General features: G+C 41.9%; 2 protein-coding genes across 2 annotated transcripts in view; one reads left to right on the top strand and one right to left on the bottom strand.

The window, feature by feature from the left end:
- The window catches only part of IPPK (inositol-pentakisphosphate 2-kinase), a 105,156-nt gene extending 92,623 nt beyond the window's left edge, over window positions 1–12,533 (top strand). The window contains exons 12-13 of the mRNA XM_007953012.2: window positions 7,414–7,493; window positions 12,305–12,533. Coding sequence (XP_007951203.1) covers window positions 7,414–7,493; window positions 12,305–12,533 — 309 coding nt within the window. The remainder of the gene's footprint in view (window positions 1–7,413; window positions 7,494–12,304) is intronic.
- Window positions 12,534–16,097: 3,564 nt separating this feature from the next.
- LOC103207414 (centromere protein P) overlaps window positions 16,098–26,750 on the bottom strand; it is a 617,074-nt gene continuing 606,421 nt past the window's right edge. The window contains exons 6-8 of the mRNA XM_042782559.1: window positions 17,129–17,208; window positions 16,695–16,786; window positions 16,098–16,225 (exon numbers count right to left, since the gene is read on the bottom strand). Coding sequence (XP_042638493.1) covers window positions 16,098–16,225; window positions 16,695–16,786; window positions 17,129–17,208 — 300 coding nt within the window. The remainder of the gene's footprint in view (window positions 16,226–16,694; window positions 16,787–17,128; window positions 17,209–26,750) is intronic.

The raw sequence follows: 26,750 nt of genomic DNA, 5'->3' as shown, positions 1-26,750 counted from the left end.
GGACCATAGTCTCAGTGGTTCCACCAGGCTCTATCAGACCAGCAAACCTGATCCCGCCCCCCCTTTTTTTTTCCCTCAAATGATTTTGAGTTTTGTTCCACATTGTTCTCCTTCTCTATCCAGGATCTCCTACATAGATCCCTCTCCAAGTGATTGACAGTGGTGGCTGGGCACCATCTAGTTCTTCTGGTCTCATAGTCGCATAGGCTGAGAATCGCATGGTGTACCAGTTGCAAGGACTATCATTTCCATGAATCTTTGATTTTCTTCATTCTTCTTTGCTCTGGATGAGGAGAGACCCATTGTTGAATCTAGATGGCTGCTTGCAAGCTTTTAAGATCCCAGTTGCTACTCATCAAAGTAGGAGGTGGAACAATGTTTTGTGTAGTATGTTATGCCAGTTGAGCTTGATGTCCTCTTTTGGAGAAGTCTTTTGAAGCACATAAAAATTTAATTTTAAGAAGGTCCTTATCATCTTTTTTAGTTTATTTTCAAGTTTATCTTCCACTGTTTGTGCATTTTGAGTTATGCTTGACAATCTACTTATGCCATAAAGTACGGCCCCTAATCTTCCGTAGCGATGCTGCCTCGGAAACCCAAGAAGGGGTCGCTATGAGTCGGGTCCGACTCGACGGCACATAACAACAACAACAACAACAATCTTGCCCCTATTTTTCCCTTGAGGAACTTTACAGTTTTAGGTTTCCCATTTAACTCTTTGATCCATCTGGAGTTAGTTTTCTAAATTGTGTGAGGTACAGATTGTGTTTCATTTTTCTGCAAATGGATATCCAGTTTTGCCAGCATCATGTGTTAAAGAGACCATCTCTTCTCCATTTTTTAATGGATTTCAGCCCTTTGTCAAAAATCATCTGACAACGGGTTGATTGATCTATTTCTGGGTTCTCAATTCTATTCCACTGGTCTATGTGTCTGTTGTTGTACCAGTGCCAGCCTGTTTTAACTACTGTGGCTGTATAGTAGGTTTTGAGGTCTGGAAGTGTGAGACCTCCTACTTTGTTCTTTTTCAGTAGTGCTGTGCTTTGCTTATCTGAGGTCTCTTTGCTTTCCATATAAAATTAGTAATTGGTTTTTCCATATCCTTAAAGAATGTTGATGGGATCTGAATTGGGATTGCATTGAATGTATAGATTGCTTTGGGTAGTATTGACATTTTCACAATGTTCAATCTTAAAATGGTTGATTTTTATAGTGTCCAGTTATCCTTTGATGTTCTCAATTTTTGTCTTTCATTTATTGAGCAGAATAGCATGTGTGTCTGGTATCTCCAATATCTGGAGACCATGTGATACTTTTGGTTTACTTTTTAAATTTTCATTCATGTTATGTTACCTTATGCCTGGATTTTTGGTTGCATACCCAAAGTTGTATTTGCTTAATTATTTTGGAAAGAATTTGAGGCCTAGGATTTTAGATTTGTTTCTGTCAGAGGCCTGGGAAGCACTAGCAAACTTAATCCAGTTTTAGTGAGTGAGCTCTTGGAAGCAAAGTTCTAGTTCCTAGCGGACTTGTTGACTTCTAGTTCACCTTTAATTTTATGGTGCAGCATTTTGGGTGCTTACTCAAAGAAGGAGTTCAATAAGGTAGTTATCTCTGGAGTCCTGGATAAATGCAATGCAGGCACTGCTGTGGAGTAGGACCCGACTCATAGTGACCCCTCCTTGGGTTTCCAGGGCTGTATCACTACAGAAGTAGATTGCCCAACCTTCCTTCTGAGGAGTGCCTGGTGGGTTTGAACCACCAGCCTACTGGTCAGCAGTCAAATCCTTAGGCACTATGCTACCAGAGTCCTGGAGATAATTAAAAGTGCTTGTTAGCTGATCCTTTGGAATTAGCACTCCAGTGCCCTGGGAAAAGCAACCATAAATGCTTTGTGCTCCCCAAGCTCAAGCAGTTCTCTTGTCTTGTAAGCTCTGCCTTCAAGTAGTTTCCACTAAGTTATATACATATATATACATTTTTTGCCCATTTAGTGAGAAAACAGCCTTGGTAACGCAATGGTTAAGCGCTTGGCTGCTAACCAAAAGGTTGGCACTTTGAACCCACCCAGTAGCCCTGAGGGAGAAAGACCTGGTGATCTGCTTCTATAAAGATTACAGCTACAGGCACTTCTCATCTGTCACTTGTGTTGGCTATGAGTTTAAATTGACTTGATGGCACCCAACAATAACAATTGGAAAAAAAAAAAATCATTGTTTTAATTTGTATTTCCTTGTTGTAGTGAGATTGAGCTTCTTTTCATATATATATGAAAAATACATTTTTGTCATCATTTGGGTGAAAGTTCACAGAGTGCATTGGTTACCTAGTACCGCTCTGACAGGAATATACCACAAATGGAATGGCTTGAACAAACAGGAGTTTATTCTTTTACAGTTTGGAGGTTTTAACTGAGTTCAAATTGCCAGGTTCTAGGGGCTGGGTGAAAGCCCTCAACCTTGGGCTTCAGCTCTGCCTGTTTCTCCTGGCTCACTATAGCTGTAGGCTTTCCTTCACTCAGACAGCTGTTGGCTGCTGAGGCTGACAAACCCAAGGTTGACAAGTGAAAAGGCACAGTCCCAATGTTACCAAATAACACAGCAGGCCATTGATTCAAGTCCATTGAAAGTCCCAAGATTGGCAGAGCGTGGCAGGCTGCTGAACAATGATTCAGTTAAATGCAGGGTTCAAGTGTGCCATAAAACTAGAAACCATTCCCAAAGCTGCTGCTTATATATGGGAAGCAGACCACATCACTAAAGCAGCTACTCAGCTGCTTGTGGTAGATCCCATCATGGAGTTGATTGCCAGTCTCATCATGAGGAATAACTACCACCAGCTGCCCAGTCACTCAACCAGGCCCAGCCAAGTTGACAACAGACTTAACTACCACACAGAGCAAATTAGTTTTCCATTCAAGAATTTATACACATTTGTTTCATGGCATTGGCTGCAATCTCTTCAACATTGTAGCACTCTTCCCACTTCCTCTGTTGTTTCCCCATTTCTGTTTGTCCTTCTTTCCTGCTTCTTCCTGCCTTCTGAGCTTTGTTTTTGGACCCTTTTGGTCTCGTGTGGTTAATTTTACTGAGGAATACATTCCTCCCTGGTGTTATTACTCACTTTCTAGGCCTGTTTGGCTAAAAGTTGATCCCTGGAGGTGGGTTCGGTTCCAAGCTTCAAGTGTGTCTAAGAGCCTCAGTCTTGGGGGTTTCATTAGTCTCTGTCAGACCATAAGTCTAGTCTTTATGTTTTTGTATTTTGTTCTACCTTTTTCTTCCCCCCTCACTTTCTGTCCAGTACCTTCTATTAAGATCCTGAGCAGAGTGCTAGGTGGTGGTAACAGAGTACTCTCTAGTTCTTCTAATTTCTAGGTAGTACATGTTGTGGTTCATGTGGTTCATTAGTACAAACAAGTACAAACTTGTTTCCTTGAGTCTTTGATTTTCTTCACTATTCTTTGCTCTGAACAAGGAGAGACCAATAGTTGCATCTCAGATGGCTATTCACAGGCTTTCAAAACCCCAGTTGCTACTCACCAAAGTAGAGTGTAGAGGAATATTGTCTTTGTGGACTGAGTTATGCCAGTTGACCTAGATGTCCCCTGAGACTGTGGTCCCTAAGGCTCCAGTCTCAATGAATCATTTCTTCAAAATGTTTCATTATGGCTAAGAAGTTTTCAGAACTTTGCCCCCTGTAACTCTGCAGTGTCCTTGGATATATTTACAGCATATTACAGATACATATGTAGAAATATCCTCTGCCAAATCTGTATTTATTCATGTGTGTACTTCCATTTGCCTTCTGACACCTGTTCATCTTGCATGTTTACGTATATATCTACTCATGTTGTTGTTGTTGTTGTTGTTATGTGCCATCGAGTTGGCCCCGACTCATAGCGACCCCTCCTTGGGTTTCCGAGGCAGTATCACTATGGAAGTAGGATTGCCCAACCTTCCTTCCGAGGAGTGGCTGGTGGGTTTGAACCGCCAGCCTTCTGGTTAGCAGTCAAGTGCTTTAGCCACTATGCTACCAGAGCCCCTCTATCTACTCATAGATATTGTTTATTATTACCATTATTGTAGGATTATGTATAAAACTGTATTTACCTTTGCTGTCTTTTACTCTTGTGCATCTCCCAGTGGATTCCTTTACCATGGTTATGTTATGCCACCCTCCCCTTTACTGTATATTGCCTTTCCCATCACCTCTGTTAATATATGTCTACTCTCTAGTTAGTGATTTACCCTCCTTTCCCCTCCTATCTTTGGTAACCATCAAAGAATGTTTCTTTCTGTGCATAAACTTTTTTCTTGGGTTTTTCTAATAGTGGTCTCATGCAATATTTATCCTTTTATGATTGACTTATTTCACCCAGCATAATGCCCTCCAGGTTTGCCTGTTTTATAAGTTGTTTTGTGTTGGTGTTACAGTGTCGAGCATAGCTGCTTTCCATGTTATGAGATGTTTCAAAGATTTCCCATTATTCTTTAACATTGTGTGAATAATGAGTATGTGTACAACAATATATTTGTGAGTATAGTTATATACTTTTGAGTATTTTTTGTCAGTTTAGCCTAGTTTTTAAGATGAATAAATATTGTTTATTTATAATACAATTTTTTAATTGTGATTTGGATAAAAGTTTGCAGAACAAATTGGTTCCTCCCTATTTTACCCTTTCCCTTTTTCCTTCTTTCCTTTTCCTTCCTGCCTTCTTACCTTTATCCCTGGACAAATGCTGCCCTTTGCTCTCATGTAGTTGGTATACACACACACATACACACACACATACACATGTATGAAGCAGCTTTGGAAATGGTCTCTAGTTTTATGGCATGCTTCAACCCTGCATGTAGCCGAGTCATTGTTCAGCAGCCTGTTGTGCTCTCTGATGGGTTGTACCTACCTAGTATTATTGCTCATCTTAAAGGCCTGTCTGAAGGAGCTCTGGTGGTGCAGTGGTTAAGACATTCATTGGTTTGAACCCCTAGATGAGCCAGTCTGCTTCCATAAAGATTTACAGCTTTGGAAACCCTATAGTGCTGTTCTACTCTGTCCTATAAAGTCACCTTGAGTCAGGATCAATTCACGAGCAGTGGATTTGGCCAGAAGTTGAGCCATGGGAGTGAGTTCAATTCTAGGCTTGAAAGGTGTCTAAGGGCCATAGTCTCAGGAATTCCACTATTCTCTATCAAAACAGTAAGCCTGGTCTTTTTTATGATTTTCAGTTTTGTTCCACATTTTTCTCCTACCCTATCCAAGACCTCCTATTGTGATTCTTTCAGAGCAGTCAGCAGTGGTAGCCAGGCACCATCTAGTTCTGGTCTGAGGGTCGTGGAGGCTGGGGTTCATGTGGTCCATTAGTCCTTTGGACTAATTATTTCCTTGGTTTTTTATTTTCTTCACTCTTCTCTGCTCTGGATGGGGAGAGACCAATAGTTGTATTTTAGATGGCTGCTCACAAGCTTTTAAGACCCCAGTTGCTACTCATCAGAGTAGGATATAAAACATTGTGTTTGTGGATTATGTTATGCCTGTTGATCCAGTTCTTTTTTGGGTAGTTTTTCTTTTTGAATGTGATCTTTAGCACTTTACAGATTCTTGATATTGATCCTATTACATGTTGCAAATATTTTCTTGTACTCTTTCACTTCTGAATTTTATTTTTTTTATTTTCATACTTTCTTCTAACTCTGTCTTTTGTTGCTTCTGTAATGTATGTGGCTAATTTTGTATCACAAGTACATATGTGAGATTATCTTTCAGCCAAATCTATCTTTGGTCTAGGGTACATTCCTGTTTGCCTACACCCACCTGATCTTCTCACCTGTCTATGCATTTATCCATAGCCTGGTGTTTGATGTTAGTGGTAATACAGTATAGTGCATGTACTAGTATTTGTCTGTATCTTATATGCACATTTCAGTGTCCTTCCTTTCCCCAATGTCATCATGCTGGTCACAGACTCTTTCCATAACACATTTGAATTTTAACTGTATCATGTATGAGTGTTTTCATTTTTAGGTATTCAAATTCTTTTATGGCTTTTGGATTTTGTGTCTTGCTTACAAAGGCCTATCATATGTTAAGGATATAATAAATATTCTTCTATACTTTGTTTTTCATATTTAAATACATGTCATTTTTATATTTACAAGAAACCTTTTAGACTGTATTTTTGTGTGTATTATGTGAAATAACTGATTTCTTACATAAATGAAGAGTGTAAACATAGGACTTTCTGATTTCTTCCTGTTGTAAAAGGTTATTCCGGACCCAAAAAACCAGGTAGAACCAGTCAGTGGCCCTAAAAAAAAACCCAGTTTGGGTTCTCCCCACTTCTTCCTGTAGTATCCTGCATTGTTGAAAGTTTTGAGTTTGGGTGAATGGATAAAAGGGAAGTAAGATGTTAGGACCTTTCATCAGTACAAATGTTGAGGTCAGTGATAAACATTTAAAGCCTGATTCCATTTTTTTTGTAACTAGTTTATTTTTGTAAAAGTGAAAACTGTTCAACCTAAAGAAAATTAAAATGACACATGAAAGTCCCAAGAAAAAAGGGGGAAGTACTCCTAGTGCTGGTCCCAAGAGATACCACAAGGTGGCTGTCCTTGCACAGCCTAATGTAAGCAGAGGCCACAAGGGCTAGGAGCTTGGTGTGTAGGGCCTGGCTTCAGAGCCAGACTGCTGGAATATGGGTCCCAGTCTTACTCCCTCCAGCAGTGGGCACTGGGCAAGTTGTTTTCTATTTTGGTCTCCTTGTTTATAAAGTGAGAGTGATAACAGTGCTTGGTGCCTGCTTCATTGGGTTGCCTGAGGAGTGAATGAGTTAATACATGCACAGCACAAGGAATGGTAGAATTTTATAATATGCTGCATGTAGGTGTGACCTAATATACTGAAGAGGCTTTTTCTGATGGACATTGAGGTTGTCTGTGACATCTCATTGTTTGAGCAGTTCCTTGCTGAACCTCCTTGTGGAGTAACACTTGTTCAGTGCTGTTGGTGTGGCCAGCATGCCAAATGGCTGACTGGCATGTCTTTATCACATCTAAGGAGAAGCTGTGATTTTTCTCTAAAAGCAGACTCTGGTTTGGGATTGGAAATCCACATGCTTCTTGCAGGGAAGAGGTCAAAGTGTGGACTGATCTTTGCAGGGAGCCTTCTGGAGCTGTGCTGGTTAGAGTGCTCTTAGGGTAGACTATGTGAGGGAACTTTTTTAGCCCCTCTTGCCCAGGAACTTCCCTGGTCGTTGTTCACTGTACCCATAACTTCCCCTTCCCTGGGTTCTGTAAAAGAAACCAGTTCTCAGCCTTGACCAGTGTGAAGGCTGGAGATGACATTTTGTGGGGTCCCACATTGGTTACATTGGAGTGTGCAGCACACAGCTGACCTCTTCCTTCTCTGCAGGTACAGCAATACCGTGTTGCCATGACCGCCAAGGACTGCTCTATCATGATTGCCCTCTCCCCATGTTTGCAGGATGAAAGGTGAGAATGGCAGCAGGGTCATGGGGCTTGGGAGGGGCCCTCTGAAGGCATGTGTATGCCCAGAGGTTAATATCCGAGGTGGCAGATGCTCTGTTAACTTGTAATGCTGTCCAAAAACCATTGCCTTTTTGATACTTACATAATCTCAGTCATTCTGAGATTTTTCTGCTTTCTCTTCTCCAGAGGGGGATGGTGTCTGCAGCAGTTCTTCCTTGTCATTAGCCTGAACATTATCATTGTTGTCTAGTCCCCTCCCCCTTTTTTGGAATTAAGGATGAGCCCATTCTAATGGTAATTAAATGGCATCTTCAGCATTGATCTTGTTTAAATTATTTTCTGAACTTCAGCCAACCAGTTGCCAATGAGTCGATGGCAACCCAACATGTGTCGGAGTAGAACTATGCTCCAATTCAGTTTTCAGTGGCTGATTTTTTGGAAGCTGATCACCAGGCTTTTCTTCCAAGGCACCTTTGGGTGGACTTAAACCTCTAGCCTTTCAGTTAGCAGCAATCACGTGCACTAACTGTACCACCCAGAGACCTAGTGGTGCAAAATTCCAACCAAAGTATTTATTAAATATTTTGCATTCTTCCTAGTGACTCATCTTACATATTGTCTTGGGTCAAGATGACCTCTGTTGCTGGTTACTGGCCATCTGCTTTCCTAATGCTTTTGAACTCAGCAATCCCCAGGAAATTCTGATCCCTTGGTAGGCCCAGAATTGGCCACTTTCTTATATGAAATACTGAGAAACACTTAAAGGGTAGAACTAAAATGTGAAAAAGGGTGTTCTCTTTAGTTGAAAACTTCTGTCATAACCTTTGTAGATCTCCATACTTAGTTATGATTAGTTGTTCAGCTGGATTGAGTTAGTGTTGTTAGATGGGAGATAACTTCTAAGACATTTGTTTCTACCACCCTTCCTGAATCAGACATAGTTAGGAAAGGGAGCTCAGATAAAGTTGCAGTAAAGGTCAGACAGAGCCTAGGAGGTGGGATCTAAAAGAGCTCTGAGTGGGTCATGTCAATACTCAGATGTCTGCAGTCTTGACATCCTTAGCTCAGGGCTCCAGTCTTCACTGCATCCTAGCCATCCATCCAACAGGAACCAAAATAGGGGAGAAGAGCAGGGAGTGTGAGTCAAAAAGGTTTTTGGCTGCTGGGGACTTTGACTGTGGGTGGGAGCACAGAAGTGTGACTCCTAGAGCACTCCATCTGACTGCTCCTTGACAGAAACAAAGTGAGAGTGCCTGAGTTTATTCTGAAAAGATGAAGGAGAATGGCCAGTGGCCTGCAGGTGTCAGAACCAGGGACAGACATGATGGACCAGGGCATATGAAGGCCCAGGTGACCTTGTGGGCATGACAGACTTCTTTTGCTTTTACCAAGTTGGGAAAGATTAAAAAACAAAATAAAACACACCCTATCCCACCAGCAGTGTAAAAAAGATGAGTTCCAAGGTACACCCAGCTGAGTGTTGACTTTCAGACTGTGTCCCAGTGACTCCACCTCTGGGAATCATGTCCTGGTATCATTGGAAGGTCTGATGCTGCAGGAGTGGTTCCTTGAAGCACTATTTTGATTTGAAAAATTTTGAAAACAATCTAAATGTCCAAAAAGAAGGAAATGGTTAAATTATGTTACACTATTTACTTATTTATAATTTTGTATCATGTTTTTGCCACTTAACACTTTACCATTAGAACTTTCCCAAGTCATTAGAAGCATACTTAATGACTTCAGCAAGATAAATGAGAAATGCACCAAGCTGCTCTGTCAGCAGGGAGCACTAGGGTACACAGAGAAAAGATGGTGTGATACAAAGCATTTCCAGTCTGTAGACATTGATTTAAGTTTGTTTTAATCTTGAAATACTAAAATTGTTTTAAAATGTGAATATAAAAGCTTTACATTAGAAAATTTTTGCCAGTCAGACATGTATGTTAGATTTTGGGGAATTTAAGAATACAGAAACTTTGGATCCTATGACCAAGTTAAAGAGGGACCATATTTTGCAAAGGACTCTAAGGACAGAATGGGATAAAATCTGCCATTAGAAAGCCCTTCTGCTGCATGGGTGATGGCTGGGTGCTCAGGTGCCCATGTATAAGCACAGACTGGTGGCTGTGACCCAGGGCACCTCAGAGACCATATCATACAAAGCCTGACCTGGGCCAGGTGCTAAGGGAGACAGAGAGAGTGAAGGAATGGCCTTCTACCTAGAGATAGGTGGTATCTTGTAGGGGGTGGTGGAGAGAACAGAACTCCTTCCCCAGACAGTCCCCTTGCTGCCCACAGATGTCTCCAGAGGATGTGGTGTGGAGGTGGTATGAGAGGACATGCTGGGGTGAGAGCAGAGACAGCCAGAGGCTGTTGGGCTTCTGATGGCCCTTCTCCAGGTGAGCCTACTTCCTCGAGGACTGTGTGCAGCCACAGGATCCTGTGACACCATTGAGAGCAGGATGCCCAGAAAAGGATCCTTTGAGGGAAGGCATTACTGCTGCTATCCTTGCCCAATGGAGTGGCCGGTAGGCAGCCTGGTCTGGGCTTTCTTCTCAGTGTGATCCGAGGGTGCTGAGAAACTACTGTGCTTCTTACCCATGTTAAAGTTACATGATTGTAAATCTCTTTACAAAAAAAGAGATTGTCCCCCATTACAGCAAAAGCAGAGACTGACCAGTGTCAAACACTAAACCTGAGACTAAATTATACCCACAATATTCATTTGGAGTTCACTAACAGTTATACTCATCACACCATCTGAAACAGGTGTCTCCACTCTGCTTTGCTCTTTCTGCTGTTTTTAAAAAAGCAAGTTTTGTCCTTAGCTGCATTTCCCCTTCTATCACTGGCAGAACACGTCTGCCATTTGGAAATAAAACTTTGGCACAAGTGGCTGGGGTGTCCTTTGTTGCTTTGACTCCTGCTGCTCCTCTTGACTTCCTCTTCCAAACACAGCTGAGGCAGCCAGCTGCTAGTCTTGGTCTCTCAGCCTTCCTTGAAGCTGGTATTCCCAGGTGGCTTTGTCTCCTAGTTGCCCTCCTACTTGGGCAGTTTCAGAGGAGATGGATAGAGACATAGCCCCCTCTAGCACCTGGGCTGGCAAGAGAGAGGCAACCCCAGACCCCTAGTATCCCTCTAGGCCTTCGAGCCTGGGTGGATGAGTCCAGGAAGGCATTTGTCACTGCCAGAGATGCATGCTGCTGTCTGGGGCTCTGGTTCCCATGGAGTTTGCGGTCACCCAGACAGTAGATTTCCCTGCAGTTGCTACCAGGAAAGATGGATTGTTTCTTAAACACATGCTCCCTGTCTGTATCAGTGTCATATTATTAGGTGTTGGTTTTTTCATAAGAAATTGTGGGGCCTTTAAAAACCTCAATGCTGTAGAATGCTGGTGACATGCATGGTTGACTGCATGGAACCGCAGGTCTCTGGGCATGACCCAGCAGGCAGAGTTCTGTGTTTACAGACAGAGCTGGTGGATATGAGCCCAGGGCCCTGATAGCTTTGAAAATACAACTCCTCCATTTATAAATGCACTATTATTCTCTAGTAGCTCTGGTGGTGAGGTGATCAAAGTATTGGGCTGCTAATCAAAATGTTGGTGGTTCAAACCCACCAGCTATTCTGCAGAAGAAGGATGAGGCCTTCTACTTCTGTAAAGATTTACAACCTTGGAAACCCTTCAGGGCAGTTCTACTCTGTCTTATAGGGTCACTATGAGTTGGAATGGGAAGTAGGTTTGGTTGGGTTTTATTATTCACCAACCACTCCTTGGAAGGAAGATGGGGCAATCTACTTCTGTAGTGATACTGCCTCAGCAACCCAAGGAGGGGTCGCTATGAGTTGGGTCCGACTCGACAGCACATAACAACAACAACAGCTCTTTGGGAGAGAGTAACTAAACCAGTGATTTTGTTTTCTCTATAAATAGGATTCTGGAGCAGGAGTTTGCTATTTACACTGAATTTCTGAGCCTTTGATTAGTGTCATGACCATGAAAATTTAGTGATCCCCTTCCCACACCTAGGCAGAACCTTTCAAAATTGGTGGGTTTTTGTTTTGTTTTGTTTTTTAATGATGGTTGCTAAATCTAAGAGTAGTGAGTATAGAGAAGCTGTGATACTGGAATACTTCTTATGGGTTAACCTAAGTTTCTATTTAGGCACTCATTTGAACACTTACTTTGTGCAAGGCACTAGGAGAGGAGAGCAAGCTTAAAGATTCAGAGTATTCAATGTATTTTTAAGCAAAAGTAATTGTTAGTATTTTGTTATAAGTAAATGAGTATTCTGAATACACACACATAAACATGTCTTAAGAAACAAAATATAAAGCATTGTAGATTTGAGAAATAAAATATAAAACCAGATTTCTTTCTTCACATGTGAAAAGCATGAAGGAAACTAAAGTTTCTTTCCAGACATGGAAAAGACACATAAAGAGATGTCTGTTTTTAGGCTATTTTGTCTATCTCAGGCAGTTGTATAGCCAGACCTATATTTTCCTTGTTCTTTGCTCTGTATACTTGGCTCATGGTAAAGCAACTGGCTCAATGTTCAATTATACCACTGGAACATGGAGAATATCAAATACATATCCTACATAACTGCTTTCCTACCTTTGTCAGTCCATTAATCCTCTCTTTTTGTCGAATCCAGGTCTGTTGCAGTGGGTGCTGGTGAAGCTCTCCTGCACATATGCCCACCACCAGCTGACACAGTGCTATGCCCAGCATGGCTGCTTCTGTGAGCTGGTGCTCATGACATGGAGGGTGTGTGTAGTCTCAACATTGCATTTTATATTTCCAGCCCTGGTCAAAGACCTATCGTCCCTTCGTCGAAATCCCGCCTTGCCTTCTCAGTGTCTGTGCTGGACCTTGACCTCAAGCCCTACGAGAGTATTCCTCACCAGTATACATTGGATGGCAAGATCGTCAGCTACTACTCAAAGGCTATGCGTGCCATGGATACTGCAGCTGCCACACCACCCAGATTCAAGGAAATTGAGGATTGCACACTTCTTCTCCACAAAGTCTAAATTTCTCATGCAGTGTCTTTGGAACTCAAACATAGAATGTGAAGGCTAATGATAGAGCTATTTTCTGTTGTGTTGGATGACTTTTGGCTGTGAATGTTTTTGCTTTGACCTTTGTTGAAGTGTGGCTGCTTCTTATAGACACAGAATTGAATAGCACTAGAAAAGTCTTCCAGAAGGAATGTATTGACCTGAGCCCAGCAGTATGCTGTTTTCCAGGAAGGCCTTTTATATTTTTAAAACAGAAGTTTCTGCAAAAAGCCCTGTGAAGACATTCTGGGTTATTTTTCATTCTCAACCAGGGCTCACATCTAATTCTTTAATGCAAAAAGCCTTATTATTGAGACCCAAACCTTGGGTCTCCTACCACTATACTCCTAACATAGAAAACTTGAGTCATCACATACATCTTATACTTTCTGGATGTTTAAAAACACATGGATACTACTGGAACTTCTCAGCCAAGCCACATGGTTGTTTCTTAAGTGCGAGCCATCCACTGCTGCAGAGTATGAGTTGTGTCTGATGGGGCTGCTGCAGTGTGAGTGGCTCAGACTCAGGGTCCCTGTGGAAGTGAGGTGGGAGCCCATGTGGTGACTGCTTGGACCAACAGAGAATGCAAGGACTCTCATTGAGGGATACCACTCCATTGGGCATTTACTTTTTTTTGGCTGAACATTAGGGAGAGCAATGGTATATTCTTTCCCACCTGAAATTGCTGCTGTAGAAGGTGGAAGCAGAGATGTAATTGGCTGGAGCTGCTGGGGACTGGTGAGCCGGCTGGGCAGGTTAGGCAAGTGTCCAAGGGTGCGGGCTCCTGACATAATTGTCTTTTCTGAGCATTCTGATGTGTTTCCTTTCCTCCCTCTGGTTTTGTTGTGGGCCTCTCTCCATGCTGGGCTGGTGGGAAGGTGAGTTCCCTTGGCGGCACCCAGCAGCCCTGTTTATAGTCACCAGTGTGTGCTCAGCTGCTATGAAACTCTGTTGGGGTCTTGGAATCAGTTTTTTTCTATGGTAGGTTGTACAAACTGATTATATCATCATTTTGAGGGACTAATGAAGGCTTCTTGTAACAAAATACTATATTAGTAAAACCACAGAAATGTATGAAAATGCTACATGGAAAATATTTTGCTGATTGTAAATTTTTGTGGGCAATTTTGTGATAACTTGAGAATTATACTTGTTTGAACTAAGCCAGTTCTTCTAGAATTTGTTGTGCTATTCTATCCTAATATTTACTTTTTTCTTCATCCTACTCTCAGAAATAGATGTTTCACTGTTCTCTTCCTCCAGCCTCACATGACATACGAATCTAGTGCACTGTCCCGTAAGGGAGTCAGGCCTGGTGATTGGAGAAGGTCTGTGCTGAAGTCATGGGAAGGGTGACTCAAAGCTCTGGAGATAATGGAGTGTGATGGTTAATGTTATGTCAGCTTGGTAATTCTAAGTGGTTTGGCAGACACTGGACTGTATGTAATACAATGTAATCACCTTCAATGATGTGATCTGATGTGATCAGCCAATCAGTTGAAAGAGGAGTTTCTTAGGGGTGTGGCCTGTCTCTAGTACATAAATAGATGTTCAGCCAAAGCTTACATACTCTCTCTCTCAACCTTGCACAGTTCTTGTCACATGGCCTCTGATTCTTGGGATATATGTCTGCTGCCTGATCTGCACATTTTGGATTCACCAACCACTACAATTACTTGAGCAAACAGATGTCTCCAGCTTGTTACCTGACCTACCTGCAGATTTGGGGTTTGTCAGCCCCTGCAACCCATGAGCCAGCAGAGATCTCCAGCCTGCTGCCTGACCCATAGATTTGGGACCTTCTAGCCTCCACAGTTGTGTGAGCCATTTCCTTGTAGTAAATCTCTCTCTATATATGTATTTAAATATATGTTTCACTGGTTTTGCTCCTCTTAGAGAACCCAGACTAAAACATGGAGGAAAATGGCTGCAGATTTCTGCATGTTTCATTTATAATTTTTTCACCTGAGGTTGTCCATGATATTGGCTAGGGCCAAGGGATAACCTAGCTGCCATGGGTTGTACAGAAAGAACCTGTGCAGTGGTAGCATGGTGTGCCCTTGGGCTTGGGTGGGCTGTTCCCATGCCCTCCCAGGAGCCTCTGACCAGAGCTTGGGATGTCATCCTGTCACCTGTGCAAGTAACTGCCTCATGCAGGCTCACTTCCTAGCAGGACTGAACAGTATTAAAACATATCCCCTCTCTTTTGGGGAAAAAGAGAAACTAGATAAAATTTGACCCCTTCAAAGGGTGCCTTGTCCCCTGCTGCCCGGCCATTTGCTGTGTCTGGGCCCATAGCCTTTCTGGGATGGAAGCCTTGCCCACAACAGATGTGCACTTATGTCTTAGGGGTGAGGGTGGAGGGAGGCTGGCTCATGTCCTGCCAGGGGTGGTCCAGGCTTTGCCTGTTTCTGCAGGTAGTAGCACAGCTCAGACTCTAGCTTGAGGGCTCCTTTCCTGTCTCTGATATTCTTGAGTTTGAAACAGTACATTTTTATTGGTTCTAACAACATTGCAAGAACCAATAAAAATGTACATTTTTATTGGTTCTAACAACATTGCAAGGGAGCTCTGGTAGCATAGTGGCTAAAGCACTTGACTGCTAACCAGAAGGCTGGCGGTTCAAACCCACCAGCCACTCCTCGGAAGGAAGGTTGGGCAATCCTACTTCCGTAGTGATACTGCCTCGGGAACCCAAGGAGGGGTCACTATGAGTCGGGGCCGACTCGACGGCACATAACAACAACAACAACAACAACAACAACACTGCAAATGGAAAAAGTGGAGATGCTTACTGCAGTCATAGATTATTATAGCACTTTCAGAGCTGTCAGGCAGTAGCAGCACTAGGCCCTGTGAAATGGGAGCAGGTCGTCCGAGTGGTGAAGCAGCTGGAGAAGGAACAGGCAGTCTCACTGTGTTCTTTTAAAGCTAGCAGTCCCACTTCGTGTGAAGACCAAGAAAAGTGAATGTCAGGGGATATGCTGAGGGATGCTGTGAATGCCCCAACTGCCACTTTCCAACTGAAGAAGAGTGGAGGTGAGAGTATAGCCCAGGATCTCTGGTACAACCCAAGGCCTGAAATGGCCAGTGTTTCCCCTCAGGAAGCAGAGTATGTTGCCTGCAAGAACCCCACCCAGGATTCTGGCACTGCCACCATAGCTCCCAGACTCATGCAAAATACTGCAAAATTCTCTCCAGGCATATGTAAGGATGTACAGTCCTGTTGGTACACTGATTCAAATGTTAAGCTTATTTTTTAAAATACTACACGTTACTTGTATTTGGCATTTTGTATTTAAATAGCTGTATTTATTTTTCACATGACTACATATATGTGTATCTATACAAGAAACCTTTTAGACTGTGTGTGTGTGTGTGTGTGTGTGTGTGTATAATGTGCCATATTGCCTAGATAGCATGTTTTAAGGGTATGATTTCTAAGTAGAAGATAGCAAATGTTTATATTCAATAAAATTATAAACTACTGAGTGCAGAATCTTACTTCGTAAGTGTTTAGTGTTTGTGAGCTAGTCATTCTTTTGTGTTGAAAAATAATTTTATCAGGGTTTCTAGAGAAGCTTCAATTCCAACCACTCGTAGCAGGGTCTGGAAGCTGAGTGGAGCACTTTCTATGATTTTCTTCTTATCCAGCTCCAGGGCTAGAAAGAAAACATAAACCAGGTAAGAAACTTCATAGTGACCGGCTTCTAGCTTTGTATTTTCACTCCTGGTATTGAGCCTCACCAAAAGCCTTCACCAAACTTGAGTCAACATTTTCCCTGCCTAGCCACTTGGAATGAGAAGCTCTGAGGAGGGGGGTGGGGTCAGGGGTAAGAAAGAGGAAGCAAAGATGATAGAATATTCCCTTCATACATTCAGCCTAAGAAGGCATTTGAGGGGTAAACCCCTTTCTCATGATTTTTGCATGATTATTGATAAAATATATATATATATTTTTTTTTAATTGATGATAAAGATATTTTAAAAATACGTAAAAATTGTATTATTTTCATCTTTTGATTCTTGCTATGTAAAACTAGATGAAAGAAGTAGGAGGCTTTATCTAGCATATTCAGAAATTAGCTAAAACCATCTAAACAAAGTGTCTTATGTACAATTTCAGATTACCTTCCAGTGGGATTTTGGTTAAAAGATCCAGCTTTGGCAAAACCTTCCCTTCATCATCTATTTGTATCCTCCAAACGATTACTAATTCAAATCTGTAAGAGGTAAAATACATTTTAAAGAGCATTTTGAAATATGATTAAGAGATCAAACTATATGCATGCCCCTTATCTGTCTCTGCTAGGGGAAGAGAGGAGATGCCTACCACCACCCAGAGCAGGAGAGCCTGGAAGCCTCAGTAACTGGATCCTGACATAGCCTGCATTTTGAGTGGAGCAGTGGCCAGCATGGGAGCCAGAGGAGAGAGTCAGAGAAAATGGAGGCAACTGTTTTCCAACAGATGCCCAAGTTCAGTCAGGAGCCGCTGTTATTCTGGGTCACTGAGTCCTGGTGTGGTGGGCCGCCATGATTGCCCAGCCTGCCTGCCATGGACTTACCCAGGCCAGCTGGGGCTCTGGATTCCCATGCAGCTAGAGGCGGTGCCTTCAGGGAGTTGCACAACATCTGGATATTTTTCCTGTATGAGAAGAAGAAATGGTTACACAGAACTCTGGCAGGGAAGGACATGAAATTGAAGTAGTAGCTGTAGGGCCTGGGGCTTTGGTGCTGTGTCCCTCAGCTCTGCTCATATTCTGGGTAATATGAGCATGGGCTGCTGGAGAAGAACAGGCCAGACACTATTCACTATAATCAAGTGAAAATGAGGGAAAAACATGTTTGAAGTGTTTTTCATATTTTCTCTTAAATTCTTTGTTTTATATGTGCCATCTTATACATAGGCATCTTGCACTACTCTGAAAGGCTGTATTGACACTGCCTGCAGTCCTCTGTCCTGCTGCCAATGGCTTTGCTGGTGCTTCCTGTCTCCTCACCCCCTCACATCACTGGGCTTGGGACCTTTCCACTACCAGCACCATCTCCTCTAGTATCCTTACAACAGCTACTGGACTTTAATGAATAAATAAATTTTTTATTGAAATAAGTTTAGATTTACAGATAAGTTGCCAAGATAGTACAAGAGTACTTATCACCTAACTCCCCCTAATAATCAACATCTTATATACTGTGACACCTTTCTCAAACCAGGACACCTGCACCACTGCATGCTCTTAGCTCCAGGCTTTACTCTGATTTCTCTTGATTCCCATCTGTGTCCCAGGACCCTGCCCAGGAGCCCATGCTGCATTTGCTATCTCTTAGTCACCTCTAATCTGAGAGTTCCTCAATCTCTCCTTGTTTTCTATGACCTTGATAGTTTTAAGGCACCTTGGATGTATTTTGTAGCACATCCCTCAGTTTGGGTGTGTCTGATGTTCTCTCATGATTAGACTGAGGTGATTGGCTGTTGGAAGGAAGATGCCAGAGATAGGTAAGGTGCCTTCTCACATGTTGGAGCATATGGTATCAACTTGACTCACCACTGGTGGTGATAACCTTGATCACTGGTTGAGGTGCTGGCTTCCAGGTGTCTCCACTGTCAAGTTATTATTTTTCTCACTGAACGTTTGAAAATAGGATTTATGCCTTTAACCTCACAAGCCTTTCAAATGAAGCCTCTATAAGGACTTTGGGCTCTTCTAGCCACAGTGGATGCTCATGCCCTGCCCATCCTCACACTGTCTCTCTGTTACATGCCATTTATGGCCTACCCACCTTCCAAAGGTGACTCTGATGCCTCATGTGTGATCCTCAGGCAGACAGGCTCCTGCCCAGCATGCTGCACCTGGCATAGAATGGGACTTCCTGAAGTCAGCTCACATCTGCACATTGTGGCACAGTGCCTGGCTCCCAGTGAGGGTGCAATAACTGTTTTTTGTGGATAATATGATTTCAGGGAGCAACTGTCTGAAAGCCCCATACTTTGGAACTTTAGGAGGAGATCTCAAAAGTATTTGCTCTAAAACCCGAAAAATAAAATTGAATTTCACAAATTCCTAGGCTTGCAATGATAAAGTAGGGGCTCCCTCCTTCTTCCACGTCATTTTGGAAATAAGTTATTTGTATTATTCACTGCAGGACCTAGGGACATACAGCCTACCAGAACTGGCAACTTAAGTTAGCCTCAACTGTTAGAGCATAACAATGGTAACACTTCTAGGAACAGAGACTGCACAATCACACTAAAAGAACATGAAGGCTGTCTTCTCCTGGTTTAGAAAACATGCTTTTCTTTGCTTTCTTGAGGATGGATTACAAGGTCTCTACAGAGAGATTCTGAAATATGCATTTTCCTTTTACAGTGACTGGTGTAGAGGCAGAAATTTGGAGGGGTTGCTTCAGTCAAACCAAGGTCCCGAACCATTCTCACACCCACCTCATCCAGAATCAGAACCATTGCTGCCCCCCACAGCTCTGCTTCTGAACTCCATCTTTTACTGAATTGCTATTTGCTTAGAGGTCTGATGTTTGTAACAAAGGACAGTACAGCATCCTTAAGCTTAATCTAAAAACATTTCCAGCTTAATAACTAATTGGGATCCCCCAGGCAGGGGTTACAAGGCTAAACTGTGAGGGTCGGCAGAGCCTGCTAGGCATTCAGAGGAAGAAAGCTTGCTGGATTAAACCAAATTTAGCTCCTGGCAAATGAGGTCTAGTGCGGACAAAGATGTTGCTGTTTGTCAAGCACCAGCCTTACACAGCGGTTAGTGTGTTCCCCATGTGAGGTCAGCGCTCCCGTTACACTGAGAGAAAAAGAAACACTGTGATGGAACGAAACACATCCAAATATAAAAGCATTCCAAACCAAACACTGTGAGCTAGTACTTAGAGAGAAATGGAACTACTAATTCAGCAAAACAAATTTTGCAAGAAAATATATACTTAAGTGTTGTAAGTGGAAAGTACTGGTTGATTTTTAAACCTCAAGTCTGTCTAAATTAATGACAAACAGGAAGCATGTGAAGGAACAGCATGTGTACGTGGCAGTTGGGCGCACCAGCCCTGTGCATGTCCAGGCTTCGATCAATGGCCATATGGCGCTCAGCCCAGACAGCTTGGAGTCTAGGCACTGCAGCTGTGGGCTCTGGGGAGGGGGAAGATTGTGGGGCCGCATGCAGCCCTCTGAGCACAAAGGAGAGAGTTGCACAGCTTCCAACTCTTTTCCTCATGAGCAAAGGGAGGGTTCAGACTACGTGCTTTCACAAAAAATTAAAAATGTCCTTATTTTTGTTTTCAAAATTAAAAATAAAAAAGTAATGCACACACTGGGAAGAAGCCAGGCATTCACTGAATGCTTCTGGAGAACTTTTGGGATTGTGGGAAAGTTAAGTGTCCTTTTCTATGTTATACTGTTGCTCCTTTTGTCCCATTTCATTTACTCATCTAGTAACCTCAAATGCTCAGAACACAGTTGAGAATAAAAAGGAAGCAATTAAAGGCTGGTGAACAGCCAAATAGGCAACATAGAGATGACAGACTGTTCATGATTACCTTACTGATCATTACAAGTAGAAAAGATGGGTCTCCTTAACAGAACTGTGTAGACAGCTTTGAGGGAGAAAACAAAAGTTGAGAAAAATGTAACTGAATGCAACATGGATTGAGGTTAAGATCTGCACATTTCAACGTCTGTTGAACACTGAAGCACCAAGAGAGTTAAAGTCAGCTCATTCTGATGAGACAGGGATATGCACAATATATTATAGAATAGTTTCCATGAAAAAGTTACATAAAAAGGTTAATGGGAAAATTATAAACCTAATCTGGAAAATACTTCGACATTTCATGTTTTGCCACCAATAAAACTAAGGCCCAGAGAAACTAAGTGCCTTGTTCAGGCTTTCAGGGAGGCCGGAAGGCTGGGACCCTGGGGCCAATCCTTGCAGTCTGAGTTATGATTCAGGCCTCCTAACATTCATACCCCACAGAGCCCCTGCAACATAAACACTACTCACTGCTGTCGAGTCAATTTCGATTTACAGTATCACTACGGAAGTAGATTCCCCAACCTTTCTTCTGAGGAGTGGCTGGTGGGTTTGAACTACCAGCCTTCAGGTTAGCAGTCAAATGCCTTAGGCACTATGCCACCAGAGCTCCCTAAACACTACTAGTCTGTATGTTTTTTAAAAAGCCAGAATAACACCATTTCTTCCCAGTGTCATTGTGAAAATTATGACACAGCTGAGCAAGTAGGCAGGTGGAATGGATTCACCCTTCTGTGCCCCATTCTGCACATGGAGTTGCAACCCCCTGGAGTCTTTCAGCCTTCCATTGGAAGCCTGTTTTAAGCTCAGCTTCAGGAATGCTAGGCAGTGGTTCAAATGGGTGTTTATGCAGCTGCTTGCCATATGCATGGAGTCTACATTCAAGAAGTTTCCTTGTATTTATGATAGAAAAACAGCTGTGAGAATGCTGGCAATTTGATATCAACCCCTTTTACACCTGAGATCCAGTTTGCTGTTGGAATAGCTGCTGGATACTAGTCCAACAGGGAATGTAATTTTTAACACAGCTTTGTAGAAAACCAGCTTTGTGTTACATGAGCCACACTAGCACAGGCCAAAAAAGAATAAGGCAGCCATCCCCCTCATCTGCCATCCCACTGAACCTATGGGAAACCTAGAATCTTGGGTTTAAATCTACCTTCGCGTGTCCACAGACATGTTAGTTCATCTTGATTTTAATATTTTCCCAAATAAATTTTTGCTGCCTGTTTCATTGGCTTTAAAATTGAGATGCAATCCACAACATAAATTTCATCCTTTTAAAGTGTAAAGGTTCAGTGGTTTTTAATATATTTACCACATCATCATTTTCTAATTCTAGAACATTTTCATCTCACCAAATGGAAACACCCATTGTCCCTATTCTATCCTCACTCAGCCGACGGCAACCACTCATCTAATTTTGGTCTCTATGAATTGGACTATTCTGGGCATTCTTATAAATGGGATCACACAAACTGTGATCTTTTGTCTCACTTATTTCATTGACTTATTCCAAGGTTCATCCATGTTGTAGCATGTATCATGACTTAATATCTTTTTAGAGCTGAATAATACTCCTTTTGTATGTATGTGCCACAATCTGTTGATGATGTTGTTTCTGTTTTTGGCTGTGGTGAATACTGCTGCTACAAACATTCTAGCCTTCCAAAACCCATGTTTGGAACCTAACATCTAACACCCTTTATCCTCAATAGGGCACCAACCTCCCAAGTGCCTGCTCTCCTCCACCCCACATCCTGGCCCTCAGGCAGAATCTCCCCTTACCATCTATTCCTCCTCTGGTTGTGGGGCACATCAGCACCTCTGCAAAGGGGAGGAAAGATCTTAACATTTTTTTAAAAAAACTAAAAACTGTGTATTATAACATCTGGCTTGCCTAGCACTGGAGGTGGTTTTTAATACATAATGACACAGTGTAGTCATTCATTCAACATTTATTAAGTGATTTTATGGGCCAAATATTGTGCTAGGTACCTTTGTCCTTTGTATCAGTGATATGGTATGTAAATAAAGGACTACAGTCTAATGTGAGATGGCTGTAATAAAGATGTAATATGTAGTGAAGGTTTTTCAGAGTGTAAAGAGCTATGAAAAGGTAAGAAATTAATAGTTTCAGAGCACAACTTAGTCAACTGGCATAACAGTTTACAGAGCTAATGTTCTAAATCCTAGTTTGGTGAGCAGTGGCTGGTGTCTTAAAAGCTTGTGAATACCCATCTAAGATACAACTATTGGTCTCCTATGGAGCAAAAGAGAAAGGAAATCAAAAGCTCAAAGAAGAAACTATCTAGTGTTTTCTAACGTGAGACGAGAAAGAAGTAGATGGTGCCTGACTATGACTACCTAACCAGGGACACAATAGAAGGTCTTGAATAGAATGGGAGAAAAACATAGAACTCAAATTCCTAAGGATGGCCTACTGGATCAATAGAGACAAGAGGAACCCCTTGAGAGCAAAATTTAGTCAATTTGCATAACTCCCTAAGGTACCTTTTGAACTTGGAATTAAAGCTAGTTCTGCAGTTCATTATCATTCATGAGTAATGTGTTCCCTTAACCAGTTAACTATATGAGACCAAATGGTGAACACTTACCCAAAAGCAAAGATGAGAAGTCAAGGAGGGGTAGGAATGCTAGATCAATGTCAACAAAATAAACAATGGAAATAATGAATATGTTGACTGTCTTAGTTATCCAGTGCTACTACAACAGAAATACCATAAGTGGATGGCTTTAACAACCAGAATTTTTTTTTTTCTCACAGTTTGGAGACTAAAAGTCCAAATTTCAGGGTGCTGGCTCTAAGGGAAGGATTTCTCTCAGTCAGCTCTGAAGGAATATCCTTATCTCTTTAGCTTCTGCTTCCTGGTTCCTTGGAGATCTCCATGTGTCTTGGTCTCTATCTTACTCCACCTCTGCTCTTGTTGGCTTAATCTCTTCCAGATCCAAAAAGTGAGATTTGAGACACAACCTACACTAATCGTGCCTCATTAACATAACAAAGACAACCCATTCCCAAATGGGATTATAACCACAGGCATAAAAATCAAAACCAAACTCACTGCCATCAAGTCAGTTATGACTCATAGCGACCCCTCCTTGGGTTTCCAAGGCAGTATTTTATGGAAGTAGATTGCCCAATCTTTCTTCCAAGGAGTGGCTGGTGGATTTGAACCACTAGCCTTCTGCTTAGCAGTCAAATGCCTCAGGCACTACACCACCAGAGCTCCCAACCACAGGCATAGTGGTTAGGATTTAAAATACCTATTTTTTTGGGGAGACAATGCAATCTTTCACACTGACACACTGTAAAAACTAAAGCCAATGGCATGGAACAATTTGTATAAAAAGAATTAAAAGAGAGCTTTAATTTGCTGTGTAAGCTTTCACCTCAAACAATATTATTATTATTTTTTTTAAAGTAAGGGATTATTATTCTAGGGCAGTTCTGGAGAAGAAATCTTTTGTATTTCTAGTCATTTGAAGTATGGTAAGTCCCCAAGTTAAGAACATCCAATTTATGGACAACTTGTACTTAAGAATGGACTACTATAAAGCCTATTGTATTAAAAATTTGAGTTAAATGCAATGGCTCATAATAAGGAACACATACACTAATTTGTGATGCTCATGAAAACACTGCAGCTTCAATTGTTCACTGGCTCAAGGAAGGAGAAAACCATCCACTTTTTATAAGTTACATCACACTGACATTAACACTGTGTTGTGTGTAACTTTATCTGTTTTGAATTTTCCTCTTATTTATCCTTGTAATCATGCCTCCAAAGCATAAATCTGATGCAAGTTTTGATAATGTATCAAAAAAAAAAAAAAAAAGGAAAACAATCACAACTGACAATAAAGTAGAAATAAAAAAAGTGGTCAGAAAGAGATGAAACGCTATTAGTCATTGGAAAAATGTTAGACTACACTCGCTAAAGTGAGACTCATGGAGCTTGTGAAATGCTCTGCGCTGATGATATCTACAATTATTACTAAGCAACATGGCAGTTTCATTATTGAAATGGAAAGGCTACTGATAATTTGGCTAGACGATCAAAATCAGCACCTATGCCTATTAGCCCTCCTTTGTTGTTGTCACGTGCTGTCGAGTCAGACCCAACTCATAGCGACCCCTCCTTGGGTTTCTGAGGTGGTATCACTAAAGAAGTAGATTTCCCAACCTTCCTTCCAGGAGTGGCTGGTGGGTTTGAACCGCCAGGCTTCTGGTTAGCAGTCAAGTGCCTTAGGCATTACACTACCAGAGCTCCTTTAGTACAAGAAAAGGCTTAAGGCAGTGATGTAAAACCTCAATGTGTAGCAAGCAAAGGTGATGAAGAATTTGTTGTAAGTAGAGGTTAGTTCCGTCTTTTCAAAGTGAGGGCAAATTTACATAATATTAAAGTACTATATGTAGCAAGAGTGCTGATGTAAGTGCTACAAGTAATTTTCCTGAAATGTTGAAAAAAAAAATGAATGTGATGGTTAATGTTATATATCAATTTGGCTAGGCCATGATTCCCAGTATTATGAAAGTATCCTCCATTTTTGATCTAATTATCCTCCATTTTGTGATATTTGTCATTATCCTCCACTTTATGTGTTCTAAATCCTGAACTCTGTATGTTAATGAGGCAGGATCAATGTGGGGTATATCTTGAATCACACCCTTAATCAAGTTACCACACTTACTCAAATCACACCCTTATTCAAGTTCACTACCCTTCCTCAAGTCACACCTTACTCAAGTATCCCCTTTACTCATGTATCTGATACAAGGGGCACTTCCTTGAGTGTGTGGCCTGCTCCAATATATATTGGATGCTCTGGCAAAACTCTCTCTTGCTGTGGATCCTGCATCCAACTCATCATCATCTGACCTCCTATTCTTGTGACTTGAGCTAGCAGTCTATTATCTGACCTGTAGAGTCTGGGATTCACCAGCTTCTGCAGCCCTGCGGGCAAGTAGCCTGCCATCTGACTTGCAGATACTGGGATTCATCAGCTTCCACAGTCCTGTGAGCCAACAGTCTTTCACCTGACCTGTCAATTGTGTGTTGATCAGCTCCTGCCAACCACATGAATTAGGAGGAGTCTGATCCATGGACTTGGGAGAAGTCTCCAGAACTACGTGAGGCATTTCCTTGAGATAAATCTCTCTATGTATGTACACACACACATACATACACATGTCACTAGTTTTGCTTCTCCAGAGAACTCAGCCTAAAACAAGGAGGGGGTTATCTGACAGGTAAAATATTCAATGTAAAGAACACTGGCTTATTTTTTGGGGGGAGGGGGAAAGTCTGAAAGCACCCACATTTCAAAAGAGGGAAAAAATGTACCAGGGCATAATGCATCAAAGGATAGGCTAATATTATTGTTTGAAGGTAACATATCTGGGAATTTCAAGCTCAAGCCTTTGCTTGTGTATCACTCACTAAATCCAAGGGCATTTCACTGTATCATTAAGGCATGTCTTCCTGTTATTTGGAAGGCAAATGCAAATGCTTGGGTTATAAATGTCATTTTTGAAGATTGGACCTGGAACCATTTTGTCCCTGCTGTTGAACATTATTGCTTGGCCAACAAAGTTCCTTTGATGCTTCTCCTTGTGCTTGGACATTGCATCCACACATCCAAGCACTTTAGATGACTTTTACCCCAGTGGAAAAGTAGAATTTTTACCCCTCAACATTGCTATTTCAGTCAATGGATCAGGGAGTCATAGCCTTCTTTAGGGCACACCTTCTCACAAGCAGTCAGGGTTCCCCAAGATGATGTGATGAGCTTAAGGAAGTTCTGCACGGATTGTAACATCTATGACGAGATAAAAATATTGCTGATTCTTAAGACCAACTGAGGTAGTCAAATATTAAAGTGTTGTGGAACAAATTGTACTCCCGAGTTCATGCATGCTTTTCAAAGCTTACAGCGGAGAACATCACCAAAGCCAGGCAAGCTGTGATTGATACTGGTAATGAACTGAATTTAGCCATCAGTGTGATGTCATAGAGTTACTCAACTCCCATGCTGAAGAACTAACCAATGAAGATTGTATGGCACTAGAGCAGCAGATGACAGCATGTGAGGAAGAAGACAGGACCTAAAAACTCCAGAACCAAAAACGTTTTTGATGAAAAGGTTAGTTGAAGCCTTTCATCTCATTGAAGCAGGGATCACAAAGTGAGAGGAGCAAGATCCTAATACAGAAAGGTTCACTAAAGTTTACTATAGAAATATTAAGGGCCTTTGCTGCAACAAGGCTATTTATGATGAGAAAAAGAAAAGCTCTGTACAAATCTCCCTTGATACCTACTTCAAGAAATTGACTCAAGTACTAAAACTCCCTTTCCAGCACAGAATCGAATCTTAACTCTCCAGCATTAGGTCCAAGAATCTTTGCAACACCAGGCCCATCATCTTCAACCGTAGCCATCTCTTCACATCTTCTATGTCATCCAGTTATTAATATTATCATAATGTTACTTTACCACCATCATCTGTTAGTTTGTCATGTTGTTGTTGTTGTTGTTTTGCCATCGAGTCGGCCCCGACTCATAGCGACCCCTCCTTGGGTTTCCGAGGCAGTATCACTATGGAAGTAGGATTG

This window comes from Orycteropus afer, unplaced genomic scaffold, assembly GCF_000298275.1.
Source record: "Orycteropus afer afer isolate SDZICR_OR568_19922 unplaced genomic scaffold, OryAfe1.0 scaffold00368, whole genome shotgun sequence".
Classification (NCBI taxonomy): domain Eukaryota; kingdom Metazoa; phylum Chordata; class Mammalia; order Tubulidentata; family Orycteropodidae; genus Orycteropus; species Orycteropus afer.
This window is presented reverse-complemented; position numbering and strand designations above follow the sequence as displayed.